This window comes from Eumetopias jubatus, unplaced genomic scaffold, assembly GCF_037043125.1.
Source record: "Eumetopias jubatus isolate StellerSeaLion01/CBP00866 unplaced genomic scaffold, mEumJub1_p1.0 scaffold_3, whole genome shotgun sequence".
Taxonomy (NCBI): domain Eukaryota; kingdom Metazoa; phylum Chordata; class Mammalia; order Carnivora; family Otariidae; genus Eumetopias; species Eumetopias jubatus.
In genome coordinates, this window is record NW_028274809.1 from 37,926,675 (window position 1) to 37,952,449 (window position 25,775).

The following is a 25,775-nucleotide window of genomic DNA, read 5'->3' on the forward strand; positions in this document are numbered from 1 at the left end:
ATTCAACATCATACCCATTTTGTTGATTTCATACAAATTCTATAATTTTAATACAGAGTCCAGAAGATGTTTAAAATCACAGATGTTTCAGTTATATGATTGTCATAATGGAATGTTTAAAAATAACTTGAAGCTGCAGATCAAAATAAAGATAAGCATTTTTAAATGCAAATATTGTTACCACTGTAACTGATGCTTTTTATACCACTCATTAGAATCTCATTAGGTTCTTTCACAGGGTTTGTTTTTAAAATACAAAATGTAGATTAGGAAGAAAAACTCGGAAAAACATTCGTCCATTTATTGTGATAGTCTAATATCAGTATGCTTAATTAAATTAGTTAATTAGTAAGTCAGCCCTTTATCATCTTTCTAAATAGTTCCTAGTCTGTTTTTCTATTATTTAATCAAAGTGTTTCCTTCTCTACACTTAAATATTCTAAATTAGCATTACTATTGAATGTCCTTATGAGGAAAGGTTCCCTTGCAACCAAAAAAAAAAAAAAAAGATGTTAAAAAATAAAAACAAGCCTAAATCATTTCAACCATTCTCAAGAGCTTATTTTTTTAATTTATTTATTTATTTTAGAGAGAAAGCGTGCAACGGGGAGGGGCAGAGGGAAAGAGAGTCTTAAGCAGAATCCATGCTGAACATGGAGCCAAACCTGGGCTTCAATCTCACGACCCTGAGATCGTGACCTGAGCCAAAACCAAGAATCGGTCACTTAACTGACTGTGCCACCCAGGTGCCCCTCAAGAGCTTATTTTTAACAAATACAGCTTGGAATGGTTTCATCTTTGTATTTAAGAATTTCAAGTTTCAAGTTTTTTATGACTGTTAGATTTTATGCATTTATATTTATAAATGAATGAATACAGATCATGAATTATTCTAAGATCTCATATGTGGTACCTGCCTAATTATTAATAAGAACTAAGTCATAAAAGGCAACCACTGTCACTCATGTGAGAAAAAAAATGTGCCCTATAGCATGGGAAGAGAACTGGATAATTGATGGCTACAGCAGAAGAGACAGAGACCAGCCAAGCTAAATAAACAAGCAAAGCAGTGTGCAGCTCCAAATCATGGCTGCTTCCCAGTTGCTTGGTTCAAAACAGTAATTCAGTCTTAACATAAAAATTAAAAGGAAAGCACTATTAATCATACAGCAAACAAAAACATTTGGTTAAACTAATGAATACCACTTAGAACAGCAACAATCTACATGTTTCTTGAAAACTCTCAAGTCAAAAATACTTGACTTCAGTCAAGTATTAACTAAATTAATTTCTCAATATAAAATATGTATTTTAATGATCTTAATGATGCTAAACTTTGAAATAATACAGAATGAAATAAAGTAGAATATCAGAATTACCTTTAATATAAACACTACTATATGAAAGGCAGTGATAGAGTATGCTCTTGAGGCTAAGTCCCTGGGTTCAAATCCAAGCTTCAAACTGACTTACCCTGGGTGACCAAAATATTCTTTATTTGATTTTGGAGGAACTTTAAGGAAAAATTCTGTTCCATTAGAAAAGCTGTTCCTTTACTATTACCTATATTTTACCCAATCACCTACAGCTAAAGTTGCCAGTTTTAACAAATAAAAATGCAGGACACCCAACTAAATTTGAATTTCAAATAAATAATAATTTTTGCATAGGACACACTTATGCTGAAAAATGTTGTGTTGTTTATCTGAAACACAAATTTAACTGGATGTCCTAAATTTTGTCTGACAACCCTACCTACAGTATTTCTACTAATACTATACTTTCTATTTTTTTATTCTTCTACTTAGTAAGGACACTATAACAATAGTATCATAAATCATGCTTTGTGCTACCTGGCATGTAATTATATAATCAGCTGGCAGACTATGTAAAGATCTGAAATGAATTCAATAGGATTCCTAATTTTTGAAAGAAAGTGGTAACCATTTATAGAATGGATTTAGGACAGTTAAAGACACTTTGTTTCCATCATTCTTGATATGCTTCTTAAGAGGGCATAACAGTTTTTACCCAAATAGCGATGACTGGAATATTCAATTATGGATTTATGTACATAATTATAAAATTGATCATAGCAATCAATTCTCTGTCCATACAAGTGCATTTCACATCACTGTGTAGATATTTTTACAAAGGTTCCCCTGACACCACAAAGCTATGAGAAGTTTTAAAAGATTTATTCTAAATTTCCAAATCACCATTACTAAATGTTATACAAAAATCCATACTTAAAAAAAAATCCATACTCGACTGTTGAATAATCATCTAATCATAAGAGTTTTTAAATCCCATGCTAGATAAATAATTCCACTTAATCAAACATATTGAATTAGCAAAAAATTAAAACTTTGAATCTAATTTTAAAAATTCAAAGGTATTAAATAAAATGTTTTATTTTACTGTCAGTTTTCTTAAGTTTTGGACTCAGGTAATTTTGATCATTGAAACTTGTTAATAGTATAAGAAAATCCTTTAGGTAGCATTTATATTATTCCAAAGCTATTTGCCAAGTCATCAGATAAACCAACCAATCTCTTGCAAAAAGTTCTGTTAAATAAAGCATCCCTGAAATACTGATATTTTCAAAAGATCTATTTAAACTAATGAAAACAAATCTTTCAACCCAAAGTATAGCAATACTACAGAACAACAGTAGTGAAAACTTGTCTTTATCTCTAAATCATGACCTAAATGATTCAACCTCGAGTTATTAATAATATTTGTCATGCTAGACACAAAATGTTAGCCAAATTACATTTTATTTCCTCCCTTACACACAAGCACATTTGGTAATCTGTGAGAATAACAGAAACATAGACTTTTGGCCACATAAAGATAAAGATCAGTAAACTAAGACAGAAAACAGTTACATTCCCTGTGAGTCATCATATTCCATTGACTAAAAATCACAATCTAAGGAAATTCTGTAGCCAACTAAACACTTAACAACGGTACTGTAACCATTTGGGGACACTGGAAAACAATGTAAATCTTGAAGAGTGAATACCTGGCAACTTTGCTAACCTAGATCATAATCTCAGGAAACAATAAATTTCAAGATCCAACAGAGTCCTTTTTATATGCTACACTAAATTATTTTTCAAAACCAACCCCCAAAAATGTTTTTCAAAAATTTAATGGATTCAATAATTTCTTAGTCTCTATCATGGTATCTATGATCCATTTATTGGCTGGCACCTAAACTATCTTATTATGTCCTCTTTTCAGTTCTGACCTTCTCTCCCTTCCAACGTCCCTTGTTTAATGCTCCTAAAACATTTTTCCAAGTTGTGCCACTTTCAGAGAAGGCACATCAAGAAAAATAAGAATAGCTAATGTATATTGAGCAGCTATGGGCAGGGCACTATGGTCTCTAATATAGTCATCTAATATAGGGTCATCTCATAGAATAGAAGGTGAGAGGTAGGACATGGTAGGAGATGGAGCTGGAAAGATTAACAGGATCCACATTGTACCTGGCCTCCTGAACCATGTAAAGAAATTTGTACTTTATTCCGAGGGCAGTGGGAAGTCATCAAAAAGTTTTCAGCAGGAATATGATACAACTAGATTTGCCTTTTAGAAATGAGACTCTACTACTATTGTTATAGTGAATGGAGTAGGGCAAAGAAGGTGATTGGGACGAAAAGCTAGCTAAGAAGATGCTGTGGTGATAGAAGCCAAGTGTGGAAGTAGCTGAAATTAGAGGAGCAGTGAGAACTAACTATTCAGGAGGCAGAACCAAGATTGCTACAAGAGCAACTGGGAAGATGGGGAACACAGAAAAGGACAAATCCAAGGATGTGGAAATATCCAGCAAACAGATACATGGGGCTAGATATATTCATTCACTCAATAAGCATTTTTAAGCACCTGCTTGGAGCTCAAATCTACACCCCTTTTAAAGAACTTATTTTCTATATGAGATTCTAGTTTTAATAAATTGGGTATAAAGCATGTCTCTATCACCTTCGAATTTCTATTACAAATAGCAGAAGTATCAATGAACAGACAGTTGAATGAATCAATCATTAAAAGTAACTTTGCCAAATGTTTTATAGCATGAAAAAAATTGATGAGCATTGCCAAAAAGTCTGTTGGTAGAGTCAAATTTCAGTGGCCTTGGCACCACAGCAGAGATATTAAGTATATATTTAAAGGTACAATAACATAAAACATTGAATAATGAGACACTGTAGGCTCACATCCCTCCCACCCTGACGTATGTAGTATTATATATCAAATTAATTTTCAATATTTGAATGAATGAGATAAAATTTGTCACAACCAAGAAATTCCTTTATATATAATTACCAAAAGAATTAATTTTGTTTTTATTTTAGTTGTAACTCAGAGAATGAGGTGTAGGAGGCATGTCTCAGATGACAGACATGGCCCATGTTCACACACATTAATTTAAATGACTGTGGGCAAAGCATCTCGTGATAACAGAAGGATAATTTGACTGAATGAATGTCATACATGGTTTGATTAAGAGATGGTGGCAGCCCATAGGATTGCTTCTTAGGATGCTAGCACACTACTGTTGTGAGATTGGGTGAAAAGCCACTCAGAAAGAAATACTGACCACAGTTGCTGGGAAAGCATATAAAATGTGCTGTAAAAAATTTTTACAGAGTGATAGACTTTTCATTACTACCCAATGATCAGTATTTTTCTTAGAGGAGCTGTTAGTTAAACGTCTTGTCAAGTGCCATCTTTTTTAGGTACGGCCCAAAATATATCAAATATATCTATATAGACGTTGTATTCCTCACCTCCAGGCCATATAGCAAACTTGAAAGGCAGGCAACAGAACTCTCATTTTACCAAAGAAGAAACTGAGGCTTAGAAAAAGTTTTAAAACTTGCTCATGAACACACAATTTTTAAGTAGCAAAGCTGAGATTCCAAGATCCCAGATCAAATTATCTAGTCTCTGTCCCCTTCCCCACCCAAACTGACTCCCAAAGATTTAAGTTCCTATTAAGTAAAGTCAACCTAGCAATAGTAGACTGTGTTAACTCAGGTAAAGAATTCTTTCAGAAATGTGGAAGAGAATAAGTGATCTTGATTCAATTTGGGAGAGAAATACATCAAGACTATGCCTAATGCTTAGTAGGAGCTATAGAGGACACAAGAAAAATCTAAAATGTGGTCCCTCTTGTCAGAGTTGGTGACATGAGACTAATAAGAATAAACTAAGGATACTGTAATTTCCCAGTGTTTATAAGATAGGTTCTAATTCATTTCCTTTTGCCAAAATCAAGGTAATAGCTGACAAGCCTTAATAATACTGCTTATTTGTTCTACTGAAAGAGTTTACAGCCTTTAAACTGCCAGGAATACTGGATCCTCAATTAAGTTTACTGGTAGGTATGCTAGGATTGGACCCAAGGTCATCCAGCAGCAATATATTATCTTTAGTTCTTACTACAACCTTTCAGATTAATGCATTGGTTTGCACAAGGATTCCAGCCAAAATTCCAAATACTCAGGATGCCTTAATAAAGGAAGCTGTGGATCCAGCAATTCCACTTCTGGGTATTTATCTGAAGAAAATGACAACACTAACTCGAAAAGATACATGCACCCCTATGTTCACTGCAGCATTATTTACAGCAGCTAAGACAGGGAAACAACCTAAGTGCCCATCAATGGATGAATAGATTAAAAAAAAATGTGAGATATATATATCACAATATTATCATTCAGCAATAAAAAAAAGGAAACCATGCCATTTTTAACAACATGGATGGAGACCCTGAGGGCATTATGCAAAGTGTAACAAGTCAGAGAAAGAAAAATATCTCACTTATATGTGGAATCTTAAAAAAGATCCAAGTAATAGATACAGAAAACAGATTAGTGGTTGCCAGAGGTGGGGTGTTGGGGGTAGGTTAAATGGGTAAAAGTGGTCAAAAGGTACAAACTTCCAGTTATAAAATAAGTAAGTCCTGGGAATGTACTGTCTAGCATAATGACTATAGTTAATAATACTGTATTGTATATTTGAAAGTTGCTAAGAGAGTAGATCTTAAAAGTTCTCATCGCAAAAAAAAAATTGTAACTGTGTGGTGATGGATGTTAAACAAACTTATTGTGGTGATCATTTCACAATATATCCAAATATCAAACCCTTATGTTGTACACCTGAAACTAATATATTACACGTCAATTATATCTCAATAAAAAACAAAAACATGGTACCAAAAAAATAATAATTACAAAAGAAGATGTGGTTTAAATCTAGTGAGTATAAGGAGAGAGACAGAGAATGTTACATATCCTTTTCAAACCTGACTTGCACCCCACCTGTAAGAACCTGGCAGATGGCAACACCTAAAACAGAAGACAAGGAGAAAGCTCTGTGGATCTCAGCTGCCTTGCTTGAAAAGGCTTCAGAAAAAAACAAACAGCATTGCCCCTTAACCATACTATTACTCATAATAAATTGAGTAATAGCTGCCAAAGTTATGGTTCACTCTTTCCTTAATTTTAAGGATTTATTTTAAGATTGGTCATTATTTATTTAAAGTCCCCATCTTTACAAAGCATTATACTCTGTCCTTTTGCGGTCCCTTCTGAGGACCACAAACCAAACAGTTTGAAAGAGTTCTTGCTTTTAAGGAATTCACCATCGAACATGGAAAACAGAACAGAAAACCTGAGTCTGAGTCAGACATGATTTTTTTCATATGTAGTCAAGTTTTCATTCACGTTTTATATGTATTCACAAACTTTCCCAAAATGAGCCTCATTCCAGGAGAAAAAGGGACTCTGAAGTAATTAGCTGTGAGAGGTCTTTTATTCAATAAAAAGCAAAGATTTAGTTGAAGTGTAAGGTGAAACCAGTTCAGCTAAATTAATGTGGAAGCTACTTCTAATACATACCTTTACTAAGTTTCAGGTGTCCATTAAGGCTGAGTTAGTGCCAAGGCCGGGGTTATGGTGGCTTTTTCTAAAATTTAAATCAACTCGAAGCAAGAAAAAAAAAAGCTCCATTATATATTCGTTAAGATGAGATTTTAGACTAGAGAATGATCAAAACTGAGCACACAGCAGTATGTCAAATAAAGTAGGCACTTAAAAAATCATTTGCTGAACTAAACAGAGCTACACTAAACTCACAAATAGCTCAATTCTTTTACTGTAGAATTTGTGGAAGTTGAAACCCATCTTTGCACAAACTTGACCCTCTAGCAAAAACCGCACAATTTTTGTCAAGAAGGAGCAAAGAATGTAACAATTACATATACTGCTAGTTGGTTTACAGAACTTTTTTGGTAGGGATGGGAAACTTCAATTTCCTTAATAACTACATCAACAAAAATCAAAGTTTCTGTGCATTCTTCTTCGTAATGCTGCAAGAAATCAGAGAAAAATCAATGAAGACCAGTCTCTACAACTCCAAAGACCATGAGCAGAGACACTGGAGACCCTATCACTTTAGAAAAGAGACGATCCCAAACCCAGTTAGATTATACACAGCAGCTACAAGACATTTTGCTCCATAACTTAAAAATACTACTCTCTTCAAAGACTTCCATGATCAAAATCTTAGGAATTATTTTTACTTACTGATTCCTTTATATCTCTGAAAAGTCCTGACAATTCCTACTTCAATACTAGTCTCAGGTTTTCTTTTCCATTTCTAAATAATAATAACTAACATTTTTTTTAATTTTTTTATTGTTATGTTAATCACCATATATTACATCATTAGTTTTTGGTGCAGTGTTCCATGATTCATTGTTTGTTCATAACACCCAGTGCTCCATGCAGAACGTGCCCTCCTCAATACCCATCACCAGGCTAACCCATCCCCCTACCCCCCTCCCCTAATAACTAACATTTATTGACTATCTACCATGTGCCAACTACTTAGCTAAGCACTCTATATGAATTCTCTCACTTCAACCACCCAACCACCCTATGAGGTAGGTTCTGCTATAGTGGTGAAGCTGAGGGTCAAAGAGATTAGGTGACCTGCCTAATGTCACCACAGCTAATAAAGAGAGAATCAAGATTTCAATTCTGGTAATCTAATTCTAGGACCTATCCCTGGAAAGGTAGTGGTACATTACCTCCTGGACCTAGCACCTAATTCTAGAAACTTTTAGCCACTCTCTTAATTATCTCCATTGTTTCACACAGCTATTAAGGAAATCTTTCTTAACTACAGTTGTTTTTTTACCAATTACTCACCCATTTAATAAAAGTACAATGGCTTTACATAGCATATTAAATTTAATGGAGCTGCCATATCAAGCTCATCATATCCTCAGTCAACCCATTAGATCCTCTCAAATTCAGGAGCATAGCCTCTGGAATACAAAGACAACTCGCTGAACTGCTATCAATGAAATACTTTTTTTTTTTCCCTCAGAAGGAAAATTCCCCTGATGGTTGTATTCATAGAAATATAGCATCCAGAAAAAGGGAGGTAAAACAGTCTAATACAGTTGACCACAGTGCAACTGGCATAGCAACTAGCATTGTGATCTAAGAACAAAATTTTATACAAAATACGGATAAAGAATAACATGCCACTGACTTGCTGTGTGAATCTGGGCAAGTTATTTAACCTTCCTGTGCCTCAGTTTCCTCATCAATGAAATGGGGTAGATAGACCCTAATTCATAACCCTAGTGAGACTTATGTGAGTTAATACATGTAAAGTAAGACATGATAAGCACTCAATAAATGTTAGGGGTTATTATTATCATGGGACTGTGGGAGGAGATATCCACATAACTCCTTTCAAATATGTCAAAAGTTGTTACATGAGTAATTAAACTTACTCTTTCTAGCTCTAGATAGAAATCAGCCTGACTAGGAAATGCATCAGAGAAGAATTTTACCTGGGCTCAAGATATGAGTATTTTCAAATGACAGCAGCCTGAAAATGGAATTGTCTCCCCTGCGAGAGAGGGAGCTCCCTACTGACTGGAGGCCAATATCTATGCATCTACAGGGGTTCCAGTTCTAGTGTGGTTAACTGCACATGACAACCTCCAAAGCCTCACTGAAGATACTCCATTAGATTCTTTCCCACAGTGTGTGGCACACAGTAGTTTTTCAAGACATACTGTATTGTTCTTGTTTGGAGTTTCTCTATGATTCACATATGGTATGCATTTGCAAATCAAGATAAAAGTGCAGTCTGTGTCTGTGAGACACAATATTGAAGTTAACTGGTTCATACAGGTATTGAAATAGGGTTTAGTAGCACAAGAGCTGTTCTCATCAGTTGCCCTAACCAAATCAAACAATGTGAATCCAAAAACATATTACAGTAATGTTGAACTCCCTCATATCACAAAATACTATGATTGCTTCTCCAAATTAAATATATATTCCATGACTTAAATAAATAAGAATATATTCCATAACTAATTCTTTTAACCTTAACAAAACTTCTTCATTTTACTAATAAAAATCTCCTAAACTTTAAGCTTAGCACATGGCCACCTAGGTAGAGACTATATTTCCCAGTCTTTTGTAGCTGGGTATGGCCATATCAATAATGGGTCAATGGGATATGAGTGGAAGTGATATGTGCAACTTACAGGTCACTTCCTTTAGAAAAGCTACTTGCCCTCCACCTTTGTTTTCCTCCTTCCTATGGGCTAGAAGGGGAATGTGGTGGTGGTGGGACAGTTTAATCAAAGGTACAAGAAAACAAACATGAAGGGGATGGCCCAAAAAGAAGAGAAAAGAACCTGGATCCCTGAATTACTTTATGGAGCAGAGCTACTTACCTGATTCACAATCTGCCTACTGGTAGAATGTTACTTACTAGAGAAATAAACTTCTATCTTGCTTAAGCACTATACGTTTGGATCTCTTTGTTAGAGCAACTTAGCTTCCTAATAAATGAAAAAGTATTTATAAATATGGAAAGTGAACTCTTTAATTTCAAAGGTTCAGAGATTTGTGTACAAATATTCTCAGCTAAATTCTATCTTTAATAAAGCTTTTTAGAGTGAAATTTTAAATTCTGGTGTATATCAAGCCAACCATAAAGCAAGCAACACTTTCAAGGGCTGGGTGCCACCACCAATGGTACACTCTCTGAAAGCTAGAAACAGAATAGTTTAGGAAGGAAAAGACCCAAATGATAGAAGAAGAAAAAAAATACTTGAAAAAAAAAAAACTAAGAAGACACTCCCTTGAGGGTCATAGCACCAAGATCCTTATAGGAAAAAGACAAATAATCTACCTTAGTCATCTACTTGACCTTTAAAATGTTCAAACCATTTACAACTGTAAAAACTAAATATCAAAATCAAAACCATGAATAAGGGTTCAGAAAAATTTAAGACATAATCAGATAAACGCAAAGTTATGTCCTTAAGAAGCCTCAGAGCAATGTTTTGTACTTGGTAAAAAAAAAAAAAAATTAAAAGATAGTAAGATATTAGTCATAGTTGTTAAAGGACTTAAGCCACAGTTTGGTTTTCTCCAGACTTTTCTTGAAGGAGTTCAAAACAACAAAAATATCCTGTGCACTGTTTCGTTTTATATAAGTAAATATCTAATATCTACATCCAGGAATTTTTTCAATTATAATTCTAACTTTTTTATCTTGTTTAATGCCATTACACCCACTACATAAAGATTTTATGTCCTCAATTGATCCCAAAGTCAGTGGAGAGTACTGTTTCTCCCTTCTGGCTTTTAACAGGCTTTATACAATGGAAAACATTCCATAAGCTGGTCTTATTATCCATGAAACCAGATAGCAATTGGTTCTCTATGTTGTAAGCTTGCATGGAAATTACACTTTAAATATATGCAGCACTAAGAATATAATATAATTGATATTATATTATATTATATTATATTATATTATATTATATTATATTATAAAGTCCACAGTTATGTGGACTTTATTCTTATTTTAACACCTTACATTGCCACACGGGCTGGACTTACACTGACAATGCATACACGATAATGACCCAAGGCCCAGGTAAGTATGTGTTTTGTATAGGTGTTACAAGTAGCTTCTAAAATATGATTCTTCAAGTGGATCTTATTCACTAAAGTTGAAAAAGGTAAAATAAATAGTTGATTTTACAAACTAGCCACTAGGACTCATCAAAATACATCTTAAGGAAAAAAATAAAATGAAGTCTCATTCCCTAACAAAATTACCCACACCTTCACCACAGAAAATCTTCCCCTGTCTGCAACATTGTCCCTTTTTTCCCAATTATGATTTGGGAAGTTTTATACTTTTAACAGTGAGGGTAGAGGTGGACACTTGCTCAAATATAGAGATCAATGGAATCTATTTTTCCAGAGAGTTTCAGAGGTACAGTCTACTCAGAATAAAATCAAACACACAAGAATGTTGTGAGAACCTGAAAATTGTCCTTCAATTGTTGTGAAGGATATAAATATATATTTTTTAAAGATTCTATTTATTTATTTGAGACAGAGAGAGAGGAGGAGAGTGAGCACAAGCAGGGGGAGGGGCAGAGGGAGAAGCTGACTCCACACTGAGCAGGGATTCCTGCGTGGGGCTCAATCCCAGGACCCTGAGATCATAACCCGAGTCAAAATCAGATGCCTAGGGGCGCCTGGGTGGCTCAGTTGGTTAAGCCACTGCCTTCGGCTCAGGTCATGATCCTGGAGTCCCAGAATCGAGCCCCACATCGGACTCCCTGCTTGGCAGGGAGTCTGCTTCTCCCTCTGACCATCCCCCCTCTCATGCGCTCTCTCTCTCTCATTCTCTCTCTCAAATAAATAAATAAAATCTTAAAAAAAAAAAAATCGGATGCTTAACTGACTGAGCCACCCAGGTGCCCTTGTGATGAAGGATACATTAAGAATAAACTCAGAAAACTGAATCCTCTTCTTTTAAATCTTATGAGATCATAAAAAGTAGTTATCCACCAATTTGCTTTAGGATTTGAGGAAGTCTGTAACCTCTCTAAGTCTCAGTTTCCAAATCTGCAAAGAGGTGGATTCAACTATTACAAAATAAACTCTAAGGATTCTTTCAGTTCAATTTTCTATTAAAGTTCTATATTAAAGCATAAAAAAGTAAAACATGTAAAACTGCAAATGCATTTAAAAATGAAATGTTCCTAAAATCCATAAACTAATTGTCTTTCTTTAAAACTACTACCAAGGAGCGCCTCGGTGACTCAGTTGGTTAAGCATCTGCTTTCAGCTCAGGTCATGATCCCAGGGTCCTGGGATTAAGCCCCTGTGCGGCTGCCTCCCTGCTCAGTGGTGAATCTGCTTCTCCCTCTCCCTCTGCCCCTCCCCGCCCCTGCTCCTGCACTCTCTCTCTGTCAAATAAATAAGTACAATATTTTAAAAAGTAAAATAAAACTATCAAAATCCTGAATCTTAACCCAATGGACTATTCATATTTGTTAACAAATTATCATTTTGTTTAAGGAATCTTATAAAATTCATCTGAGATTGGAAAAAATCGTCACTATAGCCATTACCTAGTTCTGAAACTGGGATGTGATAGAATCATGGCCCCCAAAGATTTTTATGTCCTATTCCCCAGAACCTGTGAATATATTAGTTTCCATGGCAAAAGGGAATTAACACTACAGATGGAATTAAGGTTGCTCATCAACCAACTTTAAAATAGGAAGATTATCCTGGATCATCTGGGTTAGCCTAATGTAATCCCACAGATACTCTAATACGGAAGAAGGAGGCATAAGAATTAGAAGGGAGCAAGGTAGAAAATCAAAGTTAGGGTGGGTGATGTGAGAAAGACTCTACCAGCCATCATTGGTTTTGAAGATGGAAGGATCCATGATCCAAAAAAAAGGAGGCAGATTCTAGATGCTAAAAGGAGAAGAAAAAAAAAAAAAAAGATCTTCCCCAGAACCTCCAAAAAGGAACACAGCCCTGATAATATCTTGATTTTAGCCCAGTAAGGCACATTTCAGACTTCAGACCTCTAGAACTATACGATAATAAATTTGTGTTGTTTGAAGCCACTAAGCTTGTGGTAATTTCTTACAGCAGCAATATATTTAGCGTTTCTAAAATGTAGGTTTGGATGAGTAAGAAACCCAAACTCCCAATCTAGGAGGTGTGCCAAAACAATCACCTTTGATTTATTACTGTTTCTTAGATCCCTCTGACTTCCAACTTAAATGAAATGATGTATGGGCACCTAGCTCAATAAATGATGGTTGCTTTTATTGCAGAACAATGCAAGGTTGAACCACCTTAACTTTGTTTTTTGCCTGGCCCCATTCCAACCAGATCAATATGTTCTTAAATTACTGATTTTTGGAAATTTGGAGTATTGGAGTTGCAGGTTTGGTGGTTAAAAGAAAATAGGGAGGAAAAGCTTTGCCCTCCAACCACCTTAATAGCTGTGAGACCTAAAACAAGTTTCCACACCTCTTAGAGCCTCAGCTTCCTCATCTCTAGGGTTGAAATGATAATGATAGCTATGTCTTATCATGCTATCAGAATTATTATTATATTATCAGATCTTGATAATATTAGTACCTGTTATTGTATACCATACCATGAAATCTTTAAAGAATCCTCCATTCCCTATCCATGGTATCACAAACAGTTCCCCATAATGGTGCCCTGGATAAATGGGAGAGATGGTGGACAGCCATGCTTAGTAAGTGAAGGGGTAAATTTAGAGAATGATCTCTAAGCTCTCCAATTCTATAATAATGTAATTTATAGTTAAGCAGTCTCAAATTGTTAGACTACAAACATGTGAGTTTTATTTTTCCCAACTATACCATCTCAGATCCTCTTTTCCCTGGGTACTCTGATTATTACCAATTGCTCGCTCAAACTCCATAATGTTTTGGTCTCTCTCAATTGTTAGAAGGGTTCTTTCAAGTTCTTAAAAACTCAGTCCTATTCATTTTGAAACTTCAATCTCATGTTCAATTCAAAGTCCTCTTCTTTACCCCATTACCCACAAGGCAAGCTAGAATGGTGGTTATAGTGGTTGGAGCTAGGGGTGGGTCTACTCTGCCCACTTCTCCCTTTCTCTTCCTCTCTGCCCTTCCCTCCTAGAGCTCAGCTGGAGGAGGAATTGGAGAGGCCAAGGTCTTCCATAGATAGTCCCAGAGGGATGTTGCAGGCCTCACTGGGTTAGTTTTCTCTGCTCCTTAGGTTAACACTAAACTGACCTTTGGCATTCTGTGAGGCAGGCATCCAAACACAGACTCTCTGGAGTTGTGGGGTCTCCACAGTCTCCTCCCTCCCTGCATATTCATCATCCTGGTGTTAGAGGTCTGACTTGGACACTGACCTCTTCCTCTTACCCCTCACCCAGCCCCTGCCCCAGTATTTTGTTAAGAGTCCCTCTACCCAAATGGTTTCTTTGGGTGGGGCACCAGCAAGACTCCTGGCCATCTTCTATAGTGTTCCCTTTCTCCACACCCAGGACAGTATTAAGGGCTCTGATGATCCCTCACAGAGAGGGACTGAGTACCTTCCAGAGAGGAGATGAGCATCAGTCCCAACTTATATGGAGACTTGGTAGAGAGGGGGGCTGTTGGATGCCACCACCATTACACACTCTTTCCAGTCTTTTCTTTCTTTGACTCAGAAAAGGTCATGAGCCATTCCCCCACAGCTATAGGATCAAAAGGTCATCTGCTATTGAGGCTTCTGACTTCCATTGTGTCTAGCACAAGCGTGTACACACTATGCACATACGCATACACCTCTGCATTTATCACAAAACTTGTCTGATCCCATACTTACTGAACATAAGAAAGTATAGGGAAAATATTCCTTTATGTTTCAGATGTTTGGGGAAAGCCTTATTTTCTTCTTTCAAAAAAAAAATCCGCTTTAAGAGAATGTGACCAAATATCTTATAGTGCAAATGCTGCAATAAGAAAACAGAAAGAGAAAGAAAAAGCCAAGGTCCAATGACTTTTCAATAATTTAACATAACTGCAGGGTGCCTGGGTGGCTCAGTCTGTTAAGCAGCCAACTCTTGATTTCAGCTCAGGTCATGATCTCAGGGTTATGGGATCGAGCCCTGCATCAGACTCCATGTTTAGTGTGAGTTTGCTTGTCCCTCTCCCTCTGCTCCTCCCTCTGCTCCTCTCCCCAACCCCTGCCCCGCTCATGCTTTCTCTCAAATGAATAAATAAATAAAATCTTTAAAAATAATAACAATTTAATATAACTGCAGATAGATAATAAAAACTAACATATGGATATTTCAGCAGAAGGGCTGACTATGCCTTTAATACCTAGCCAGTCTCTAAGTGATGGGGACAAACCTCTGAGTACCATTTGGTCACCATACTATATCTCTGAACAGCAGAACAGGCTCATTACCTTTAACACAATAAAGCAGCCATAAGCACAGTAATTTCTTGACATAATCATGTATTTGAATTTCTCACATATTTGGAATTTCTATCTCCCACCAAAAAATAATAATAATAATAATAAAATAAATAACTACATAGACTTTCATTTTAATGGAAACCCACAAATATTTGCCAAGCTCCTCCTATGTGTGAGGAACTACACTTACCTCAAATGTAACTGGAAGGAAATCTCAATCATACAACATCATATACACTACCACTTAACAAAATTACAGCTTCCTTGGGTTAAAAACTCAAATACTCCTTATTGATTTATTGATGCTGGAAGACAAAATTATCAAACCATAAAATAAATCATATCAAATTACAGTGATTAAGTAACAAGCCATTCTTTAGCCTGTGTAATTTATACCAAAGTTGGATCACAAGCTATGTCGCATGGTAAATATGCTAATTCTGGTCAAAGAGTAAAATGCTAATAAGAGTTCCACTCCTCTCAAGATAAGGTGGAGAACAATACTAACATAAAGTCACAGGTATTTTACATGAAAGGTTATAAAACTTTAAAAATGTATTTAAAAAATGTATTCAAATAATCCTTAAGAGCTTCCCAAAACTGTTTTTCAGAATCACTTCTTTTAAATTTGTCAGCTAAACTTAGTTTTTAAGGTAAGCATAAAATGTCTGCCATTTCATCCACAGTGGTTAAGGTTTAAATCAATATTATTTAAGAGGATGTATAATATAAAGATTAAAGCAACCTCTAGAGCTAGACTATTTGAGTCTATTTCCTGGCTTGGCAAGTCACTTATCTCTCCACCTATAAAAATGGAGATAATAATAAAAAATACTCACCTCATGGTTATTGTGAGGTTTGACTAAATTAACACACATTAAGTGCTTACAACAATGCCAGACTATAATAGAAGTTATATAAGCTTTTGCTTTTATTATAAAGAAAATGTCTCAATAGGAAAATCTCTTCAAGATCTATTAGATTAAATCTAAAAAGAAATCTATTGAATTATTAATAATATTTCTAAATATGTAATATTTAATTATAGCAGAGAATCAATCGTTCCAAAATATTTCAGTTCACCAAATGCTGAGGATGTCTTTGCATCTTATATGTCACCCTCTAGGGGGAGCACAACTCCTATGTCCTCCTCCACCATGTCCTCCAAAAATTAGTCAGGATAATTAAGAAATTACAAGTTCAAGGACAATGATGGACTATGTTTTATGGAAGCAAAGCTTTCAAAGGAGAGAAAGGTCAGAGTACACATAGCGTGGTGTTCTCTCTTTGTCCTGAACCCAACATCAAGAGTTGACCTGAAGGGGGTCAGAACTAGTGCCTTTTGCACTGGTTCTTCTTACACAGGTGTCCTTTTTCTGAACCAGACACTAACCCAGCCTGAGTCAAGGGAGGCTTGTAGGGAACGCACTCTCCACCTGCTGACTCCTTACTTTCTGGCCCTAAGAGTTGTGCTCGTGAGCAGCCCGCCCATCCTCATCATTGGCTGTCAGAACTGGGATGTGGGGTGAGGGTTTTAAGCACACAAGCTATTTGGCCTACTTTGGTCTGAAATCACTTGTGCCTTAGGGGAATGCCCCTACAAGGTGATCAGGTCCAACTTTCTAGAGTTCTGCCTTGAAATCTTGGTGTTCTTTTGTCTCTTTTTGCCTTCCTTGTGCATTTATCTCCCTCAACACCTCAAAGAGAAGGTATTCTGAATACAATCTCACAATCATTTCTAACCATCACATCGTACCACACAATAATACAAGTTTGCCAACTTATGCATATTGCCCATGCTTAGTCTAATACAGACTTAGCATCTTTTAAAAGACTCTTGAACAGTCAGCATGAAAGAATTAACAAAGTAGATATTATCTTTCAAAGGTGTTTTAATCTTTTGAAAACAAAGTTGTATTGTTAAGGAAAAACACAACATCCTTGCCTGTAATTGCTATACACTTTTATAAATTTACAAATATGAATTAAGAGATCTTTGGAAACTAAGCACACTTTCTAAAATAGTTTAGTTTTTAGATTGTTTTGTTTTGCTTTAGATGGATTGCATTGTTTTCAAATTTAACCTGCCTTTCTTCTTCCTGGAGTGTTAATAATAATATAAATAATGATTCCTTTCTATTCACCATGTACAATCCCACTTTTCTCAAAGTAATGCTAGATTAATTATTAGTGAAATGAGTTAAAATGGTATAGTTGAAAATAAACTAGATTATATCTCTCTTAAACACATACACATAAGATATTACAAATAAAATGACAAATCAAATTCAATTTTCAATCCAAGGAACTATTCCAATACTTTGTCATACTATTATTTTGTTGCCATCAAGTGTTAGCTGAGATACATAGAACATTGGTGACAACTTAAAATAAGACAAAAAATTGTTGTTATAGAAGTTGACCATTTAGTGAAAATTTTCATGATCATTTTATTTATTTATTTTAAGATTATTTATTTATTTATTTATTTGCCAGAGAAAGAGAGAGAGCACAAGCAGAGGGAGAAGCAGGCTCCCTGCTGAGCAAGGAGTCCGATGTGGGACTGGATCCCAGGACTCTGGGATCATGACCTGAGCCAAAGGCAGACTCTTAACCAACTGAGCCATGCAGGCGTCCCTCATGATCACTTTTAGCATACTCAATAATCACAATAAATTTTGTCTATTGTACCCTATTATAGGAACTGGGATGCAGAGATAAATAAGATTCAATAAAACTACAAACAAACCCTTTTGATGTTATTAAAACACTTATCAAAATATAAGATTTTAGGAAACAAACTGAGGGTTGCTGGAGTGGTGGGGGTGGGAGGGATGGAGTGGCTGGGTGATGGACATTGGGGAGGGTATGTGCTATGGTGAGCGCTGTGAATTGTGTAAGACTGGTGAATCACAGACCTGTACCCCTGAAACAAATAATACATTATATGTTAATAAAAAAAGATTTATAGAACTGACAGGTTTCACTATAATAAGGTTTACTGATTTCTTACCTTTGATTTAGATAGAAAGTTCAATCAAATTTTTTCTCTCTTCCCATCTAATAACCGATGGTTCATTTACTGGTGTTGAGATCCCAATAGGAAACAAAAAGTTGCTCCTGCCTCTTTACTGCTCTTTAGTCATTTTCAGTTGGACCATTGTTTTAAACATTCAGTCTTACACATATCTCAGTTGGGACATTGCTCCTGAAAAACGGAATTATATTTAATGTTCACAGTCATTCAAGCTGAACAAAAGTGATGGAGGAGCAGGGCAGACTGAGCTACTCCTGGTCCACTGCCCAACCAGTTGCTTTGGCATTCCCTAGAAGCAGTAATGGATTGTTTGTTCATTCACACTGAAGGTAAAGTCGGCTTCTCCTGATGTCTTTTCATAACACCCTGCTGTGCCTGAGGTGTTATTTGGCAATATATGTTCAATTGACATTTTACAGTACAAAATTTAATTACTTGTTTTCTCTACTATAAAATGGAAAAAAACTGAGGAAAAAAACTATTTAGCTAAATTGCAATGTATATGTCACCTCTCAATGACTATGTCATTAACTTACACTTTTTGAAACTTAAAACATTTTCCAAGAAGGTAAACGAATGGTGTAAATTCTGATAGCAATAGCAAACACTAATTGACAGGCATTTCTAAAATCTTTCATCAAAATAGGACAAAGCTCTTTCTCTAAATTTTATTCCTAATACTCTTAAGAGGTATTATAAGAAATCAGATCAGAAAGGCACCACAATGAGAGGCAACCACTTCTAAAGTGAAATGTGTCCATGTTTCTATGGCAATTTCAGTGAGAGTAAACACTTTAACTAAAGTTGCTGGGATAATAAACCAATCAACCTAAGTTCAACACTTATCTATACAGCTGAATCTTACCTTAGGAGGAGCGCCCCCAACTGAAGGCATGCTCACTGTAAAGGTTGGTTGCTTTTCCAAAATTCACCCATAAGTTGGTTATTTGGAAATTTTAACACATATTTCTGTAGGCAAAAAAAAGTCTACAAATGCTGATTAATTCCCAAGCCAATTTACAGAAGCCTATTTAACTTATAGTGTGCCTAAAATTTTTATTTTTCAATCATACCTAAGTCATCTTTCATAGCTGTCATACCAAGATGCTTTCAGAGCCCCAACTTAAGAGCCCCATTTCATCACTCTCCTGGAATACTACATATTCCTATGCCCCGGGTACTTGTTCCCTTTCTGTATCCGTCTAAAAGAGAGTACAACCCCTCACAAACCCGACTGCTTGTAGGGGCATGGGAGAAGTGGCCTGGTGTAAAACGATAGATGTGCACTCCGTTTATTGATGACAAGTCAAACACCTGCTAAATTGCTCTGCCTTGTAAAATACAGTTCAGGCCTCACAAAATCACCAAAGACAGAAAGGTTTGCCATCCCCTCCTAGAGCCATCCATCTTGAGGTGTTCTGGGTCAGGAAGTGGGGGAGTACAGAAAGGATAATTTTCCCCCCCAAGCCATAAGGCCCAAGATTCAGACTCTTCTGCCATTCTCTTATATGTTCCTATTGTATTCATGACTTGTGAATTGAAAGTATTCACAGACTGTGGACTCCCTGCCTCTGAAAGTCAGCATAAGAGCACAAATTCTGGAGTTAAGCAGACATGGGTATGAACCCTAACTCCACATTGTACCAGTAGCTTTCTGTGCCTCTTTTCTCTCCTTCAGAGGGTTTGCTGTGAGGATTAAGTGACATAATGTATAAAAGTCCCTAGTTTAGCACCTGACTCATAGTAGGCGATACTTAGTAAATGTGAATAAAATTCCTCTTGCCCCTCTGAAAATAGTCATAATTTTGATATGCGTCAACAGGTGCCCAAGGCGTATCTTTGAAACGAAGGCTCAGAAACCCACTATACCAGCTCCACAATGAACGTGACAAAATGAGAATGGCCATGACACAAAAAAATGACACAAAAAACACCAAAGCGATTACTTTAGCTGTTCCAGTGCTGATATCAGCACCTCATTTCCAACTCCTATCTTCCTCCCACAAACCTATGTCCATGAGATCCAAATGATGATTTCTCCTAGAGAATTCATACTTAAGTAGAATTGAAAGGGAAAAAGTAGAAACCTTCAATACGTTACATATAATGGAAGAAAAATCAACTGCTATTCTGAAAACATGTATGTAACCCAGTTCCCATCGTCTAGTATAAGGAATGAGCTACACTGCTTTCTATTTCCAAAACATTATGGAGCTCAAGAGCCATAAACTACAATTTAAAGTGTTAAATATTTTAAACTTATAAGGTTGATACCAAATATTAGAAAGAAAAATGGTCTAATTTCTTAAAAAGAAATATATTCACATGCAGAATAGTACATAATTGTTAGATAGTATCAGTCTTGCATGTAACTAAGTTGTCATTTTAAACCACAAGTCATCAAAAAGCAATTAAGATGGAGTCTATTGCAATATTGTGGTATTCAACAATGCACTTACCAAAAACATGCAGCATTTATCAGTGTCAATGCTACCAAAAATAATCACACAGAAAAACATAGGGGGGAAATGGATGGATTAAAGAAAACCTAGTTTAAGTCTCCTATTAAATTTTTTAAAACTTAGGACTTGGCATATAAGGGAAGAAACACAACTATAGTAGAAAGAACTTTACAAAGATGTGTAAAGATAAATGTTGTTATTGTCTTCGTCAGCTCAGAAGGAAATTGTTTTCTCAACTAAAACCATGTTTTCACAAATTAGAGAGGGCAAATTTACTGAAAACATTCCTTTTGTTAATATACAAGACATTTCTTTTATTAATATACAAGATAGTCTGTTTCCTGGCATGCTAAAGGAATGCACTATTCTGGTTTGTCTAATATTCAAGTTAATAGAGAATTAACAGTCAAATAATTAGAATAGAAACAATATCCTAAACTGAGCTGAAAATAATTTAATATTTGATGATTCACAATCTTTCAGTGGCTCAGAGTTATGATCATGAATATGAATTATCACTATACTAAGGCTATTTGGAACAGAGAAAATTTAATAGTTAGATTAATATAAAATGTACTAAAGCCTTTCTTTTCTGTGTATGTTTTAATGCAAATAAAAAGAATCCTTGGCCAGACTCTGAAGAATGCATTTTTCTCTCAATATAGAATATGTGCTATGTATTTCTTATAAGATCTAGACCTTTTTTAGAGACTCTCCTTTTTACTTTGCTAAAGTGAACTAACCATGGGGCAGCAGATTCAAGATGTAAACAGAAACGTCCTTGATCTCAGAGATTGTGTGGAACAGAACCCCATCACCTACTTCTTCTCCATTGGAAGGGAATAAAGGCCTCTGAAAACAGACACTAAGGACCCATGTCCATCAATGACCTTCCAGGTTATTCCTGAAGATTAACTCACACATCACAATGATTTTGGACAACCCACTGGGGATCAAAAACATTTGGAGCAAATTTCAAAATATGAGGCTTGTAAACTTTATTTAAATTTTATTATATAAATCAAGAACATCAATAACTCACCACAGATATATACAGATACATATGCCTACATATGCATGGAATATTTCTGGAAGGATACTTAAGAAAGTGTTAACAGCTATGGGGGCAGACTATGTAAGTGGGAGTGTGGAGTGGCTGGGAGTCTTCCCTTCATGCTCCTTCGTAACATTTGATTTTTTTTCTTATCATATGCTTACATTACTTTTTCAATAAAACCTAATTTAAAATAATAACAATTCACTTCATTTTCTAGTATCTTTAATTATAAAGGCCATTTATTAAATGCTCATTCTACTATTAAATAGGGAAAAGATCAAGTTGATATTCTGTTGCCTCCCTCTTTTTTGCTACAAAAAATGAACTCCAAAACAAAAGAGGCACAATTACTCAGCAAGGGTCCTTTTGAAAATATAAACCAGCACATAATACAATTTAAAAATTGCAAATTTAGTTGCAAGAATTTGTATATTCCTTACACTCTGTCACTTTTATTTTTTACAACACTGTAGAGCCTACTGTTTTTTATGATGGTCTATTTTAAACTATCTTCAGGTATTTGTTTTCACAGCACAGGACCTCATGTTGTATCAATATCTTAGAATCCAAATGTAATTGTTCCCTAATTGTGCTGTTTTTTAAGTTTCAAAATAATATGCTTCTGACCTGTGGGTTAAAAGAAAAAAAAGTGATCATTTCTTTTCTATCCAAATTCACACCCAGAATAGCACACTCCTTTTCACATAATCTAAAAGGCACAAAATAACAAAAACTACTACAAGTCATTTGCAACTACCACCCACTCTTCTTTTTATATAGAAATCTTCCTGTTGGTTTTAAACTTCCATGTGTCAGTGTTGGGGAAAAGCCTAGACAATACTTGGAGCTGGGTAGATGTACTGTGGGCACAGTCTTCCCACACTGGCAAGGGGAGTTTGAGCTTGAGAAAGAGACATGCATTATGAGATGGTTACACAGTTTAACCCTGAACAAGGGTCTTGAATGTATTAGCACACCAAGTAAATTGAAAATAGTAAGAAGTTCCAAGTCCATCTTTCACTATCATCTTTGGATATATATATATATATTTACACACACACACAAATACACACACATACATACACAGTTCCATACTGACTACTTATTCTACCAAAACCAATTTTAATTTCACATGCACATGACTACTCACATTCATTTATGCTAAGAGGCCCTTTTCCAAAGCCTGTGGGAGAGTGACTTCCAGGATACCTTACCACATGTCCTGCACCCAGAAGATGAAATCTCAAACGGAAGAAGCCCCAAGTGGAAGGAAGACAGAAAGAGATAAGGGAGAGAGAAGGCTTACAAATTTCTTGCCAAATAGATGAAGAGAAATCTTGTCTGGTGGTTGACGGGTGGGGAAGCATTTTCCCTGCATGCAGCGGTAACCACAAAGACCAGGGATGATGCTTGGGGGATTGATTGCTTTCCGCTCACTCTTTCTGCAGTGCAGAAACTCAGGGCTCCACCATCGCTCTCCACTTGGCCGGAGGGTCCGCTGAAAACTCTGCCTGTCTACCGAGAAAGTTCACGCTTCTTGGGATTTCGGAACCGTTTGAGTCTGGAGGGTTGTTTTTGGGTTGGGGAGGGGGCTGTTTGTGTGTGTGTGTGTGTGTGTGTGTGTGTGTGTGTGTGTGTGTGTGTGTGTTTCACTTGAGGGTAAACCGTGCATTTCCTTTTCTGTGCGGGGGGGGCGGGGGGCTAACCTTTCTCTGGAGAGCAATGCACAACCATCCCTGGTCTGCATTTACATTGAATCCTTCCATCAACGGTTTAGTGAAGCTTTCAGAGAAAATGAGGGAAAGCATCTATCAAAACGCAAAGACGCAGAGCGGAACTTTTCCTCTGCTGTCGGGAAAAAAAAAAAGTGACTTTTGCTTCTCACGGCCAAGAGCTGAGTCTGGGAATCTCCGGACGAGGAAGGAAGATTTGGTAATGAGGGAGGTGGGAGAAAACAATGCCAAGCCTGCGATGCCTCAGACACCGCACATCCTGCCTGGATCCCGGACCCACTCACCACACATACCCACGCTCTTGGGGCGGCGCGGCCTCGCTTACCTTGATGATGCTACTGCGCCGGGGGGTCGCCCGCGCAGCCTCCAGGAGGCCAGCCTCGCTGTCAGCCGGGGCCCCTGCAGCGCCCGGCAGCGCGACCCCGCTGCGACGGTCCCTCCACCGGCCCCCAGGGGCCACAGCCACGCCTTCGCCGGAGGCGGCGTCCGGACCCACTCGGGGGTCGTCTTCACATCCGGCTGCGTCCAGCGGCGCGGGACCCTCCCTGCCCGCCGCGCCCTCTGCCATGGCCGGCGTTTCGGGCTCTCTGGGGGAGACGGCACGCCTGGCAGCGGAGTCCAGCCTCTGGGCACGAGCGCGCTCCTGCACCCGGAGGCGGCCCTGCCAGACTTTGTTTCACCGCCCGGGGGCGGCGGCGGCGGTAACTTTCTGGAGAAGAGACATCGCTTGGATAGAGACGTCCGCGGGCTTTGGTCCAGGCGGCCGGCAGTCCGCTGGGGTACGGCGGCGGGAATGGGGAAGGAGATGTGAGCTGGAGGGAGAAGGAGAGGCGAAAAGGAGAGGGAGGTGTCCGAAATGTGATGCAAACGCCCGCTCTGCGCCAGACAAAAGGCACCGGGCGCCTCGCCGGGCGGCCTCGGAGGCCGGGACGCTTGCGGCCTGAGGGGGGCCGGAGCCGGACGCCCGCGGCTCGTCGCCCCCGCCACCTGCCCGCGGACGGCGGCGCAGCGGCCCCAGGAAGTGCGGCTGCGGCGGCGGCGGCGGCGGCGGCCTCCACTCCGCTCTGTTGTGACAGGGAGGGAAGACTTGTTTTGACAGCCCGTGGGGATTGGCAGGCGTCTGAGCCTCTTAGGAGCCTAGCGTCGCCGAGGAGGGGTCGGCCCGACCAATCCCCACTGCGAAGGGGTGTGCCCGAGCGCGAAGAATGGAAGAATGTTCTGTAACTGGGAGCCGGCCCAGCCGGCTAGTGTACTCGAGCGAAGGTGTGAGCGCGCGCGCGTGTGCGCACCCGCAGGCGCTTCGTGTACGTTTTAGGAAGTTTAGATATTCGAAATGGGCCTGAAGATGCAACAAAATCCGGGGATGGGGGAGGGGACGAGGGAAAGAAACATTTGGCAAAGCAAAGCAATTTGGAGGAAAGGGGGTGTTGAGCCCTAATGTCAAAGTGTTTGAGGTGACAGAGCGCAGCTTCGCACCATCAGGGGTTTGCAGGCTCTCACACCAACCCTTTGAAGTCAAGTCCATGTAGAGGTAAACTAGGATTTACTGGGGTCCTGGAGCTGAATAATTTGATTCAGGTTTCATAAAATGATCTTCAGTTCATTCTGCAATGTGACTAAACATAACAAGGAAAGGGAATCAGATAAAAGAGGTGAGGGTAATAGACAACTAAACCAACTAAATCCCTCTGGAGAGTGACTCCTAGCAAAGCATAGATATGATGGATGTTGATTAAGTACAAGATGAGGTGGGGGATTTATTCTATCCTAAAACATCCCTATTTGATAATGGTTCAACCTACTTTCTCTAGATAATCCTATATAGGCATATTTTGCTAGTTTCCAGCAAGTTAGCAACCAAGCAGAGATATATCTTCAGATAATGCAATGTCACTGTGATTTACCACAGAATGCTCAGGTAGATGTAAAAGATGGCTGTGAGGTTCCCTAGTTGGACAGAAGACGATGATTTGGTTTAAAGGCTTTTTAATATCCAAATCTATACTAAACCTTATTTATAACATTAATTATATATTTATTGTTAATATTTTGATAATTTGAGATACATATTCCTTTGGCTGTCCAAGAATATCAGAAATTCTTCAGGCTTTAAGACCCAGAATTTGTTAG

General features: G+C 37.6%; 1 protein-coding gene across 4 annotated transcripts in view; it reads right to left on the minus strand.

Annotated features, from left to right (window-relative positions):
- The window catches only part of PLCL1 (phospholipase C like 1 (inactive)), a 335,868-nt gene extending 311,320 nt beyond the window's left edge, over window positions 1–24,548 (minus strand). For 3 of the 4 annotated variants that reach the window (XM_028125286.2, XM_028125277.2, XM_028125271.2), the window contains exon 1: window positions 23,971–24,302. In XM_028125286.2, the coding sequence (XP_027981087.1) occupies window positions 23,971–24,213 (243 nt within the window). In that variant the 5' untranslated portion in view covers window positions 24,214–24,302. Of the gene's footprint in view, window positions 1–23,970 lie in introns of all 4 variants that reach the window. The other variant, XM_028125267.2, reaches the window with a different exon arrangement.
- Between the last annotated feature and the right edge of the window lie 1,227 nt (window positions 24,549–25,775).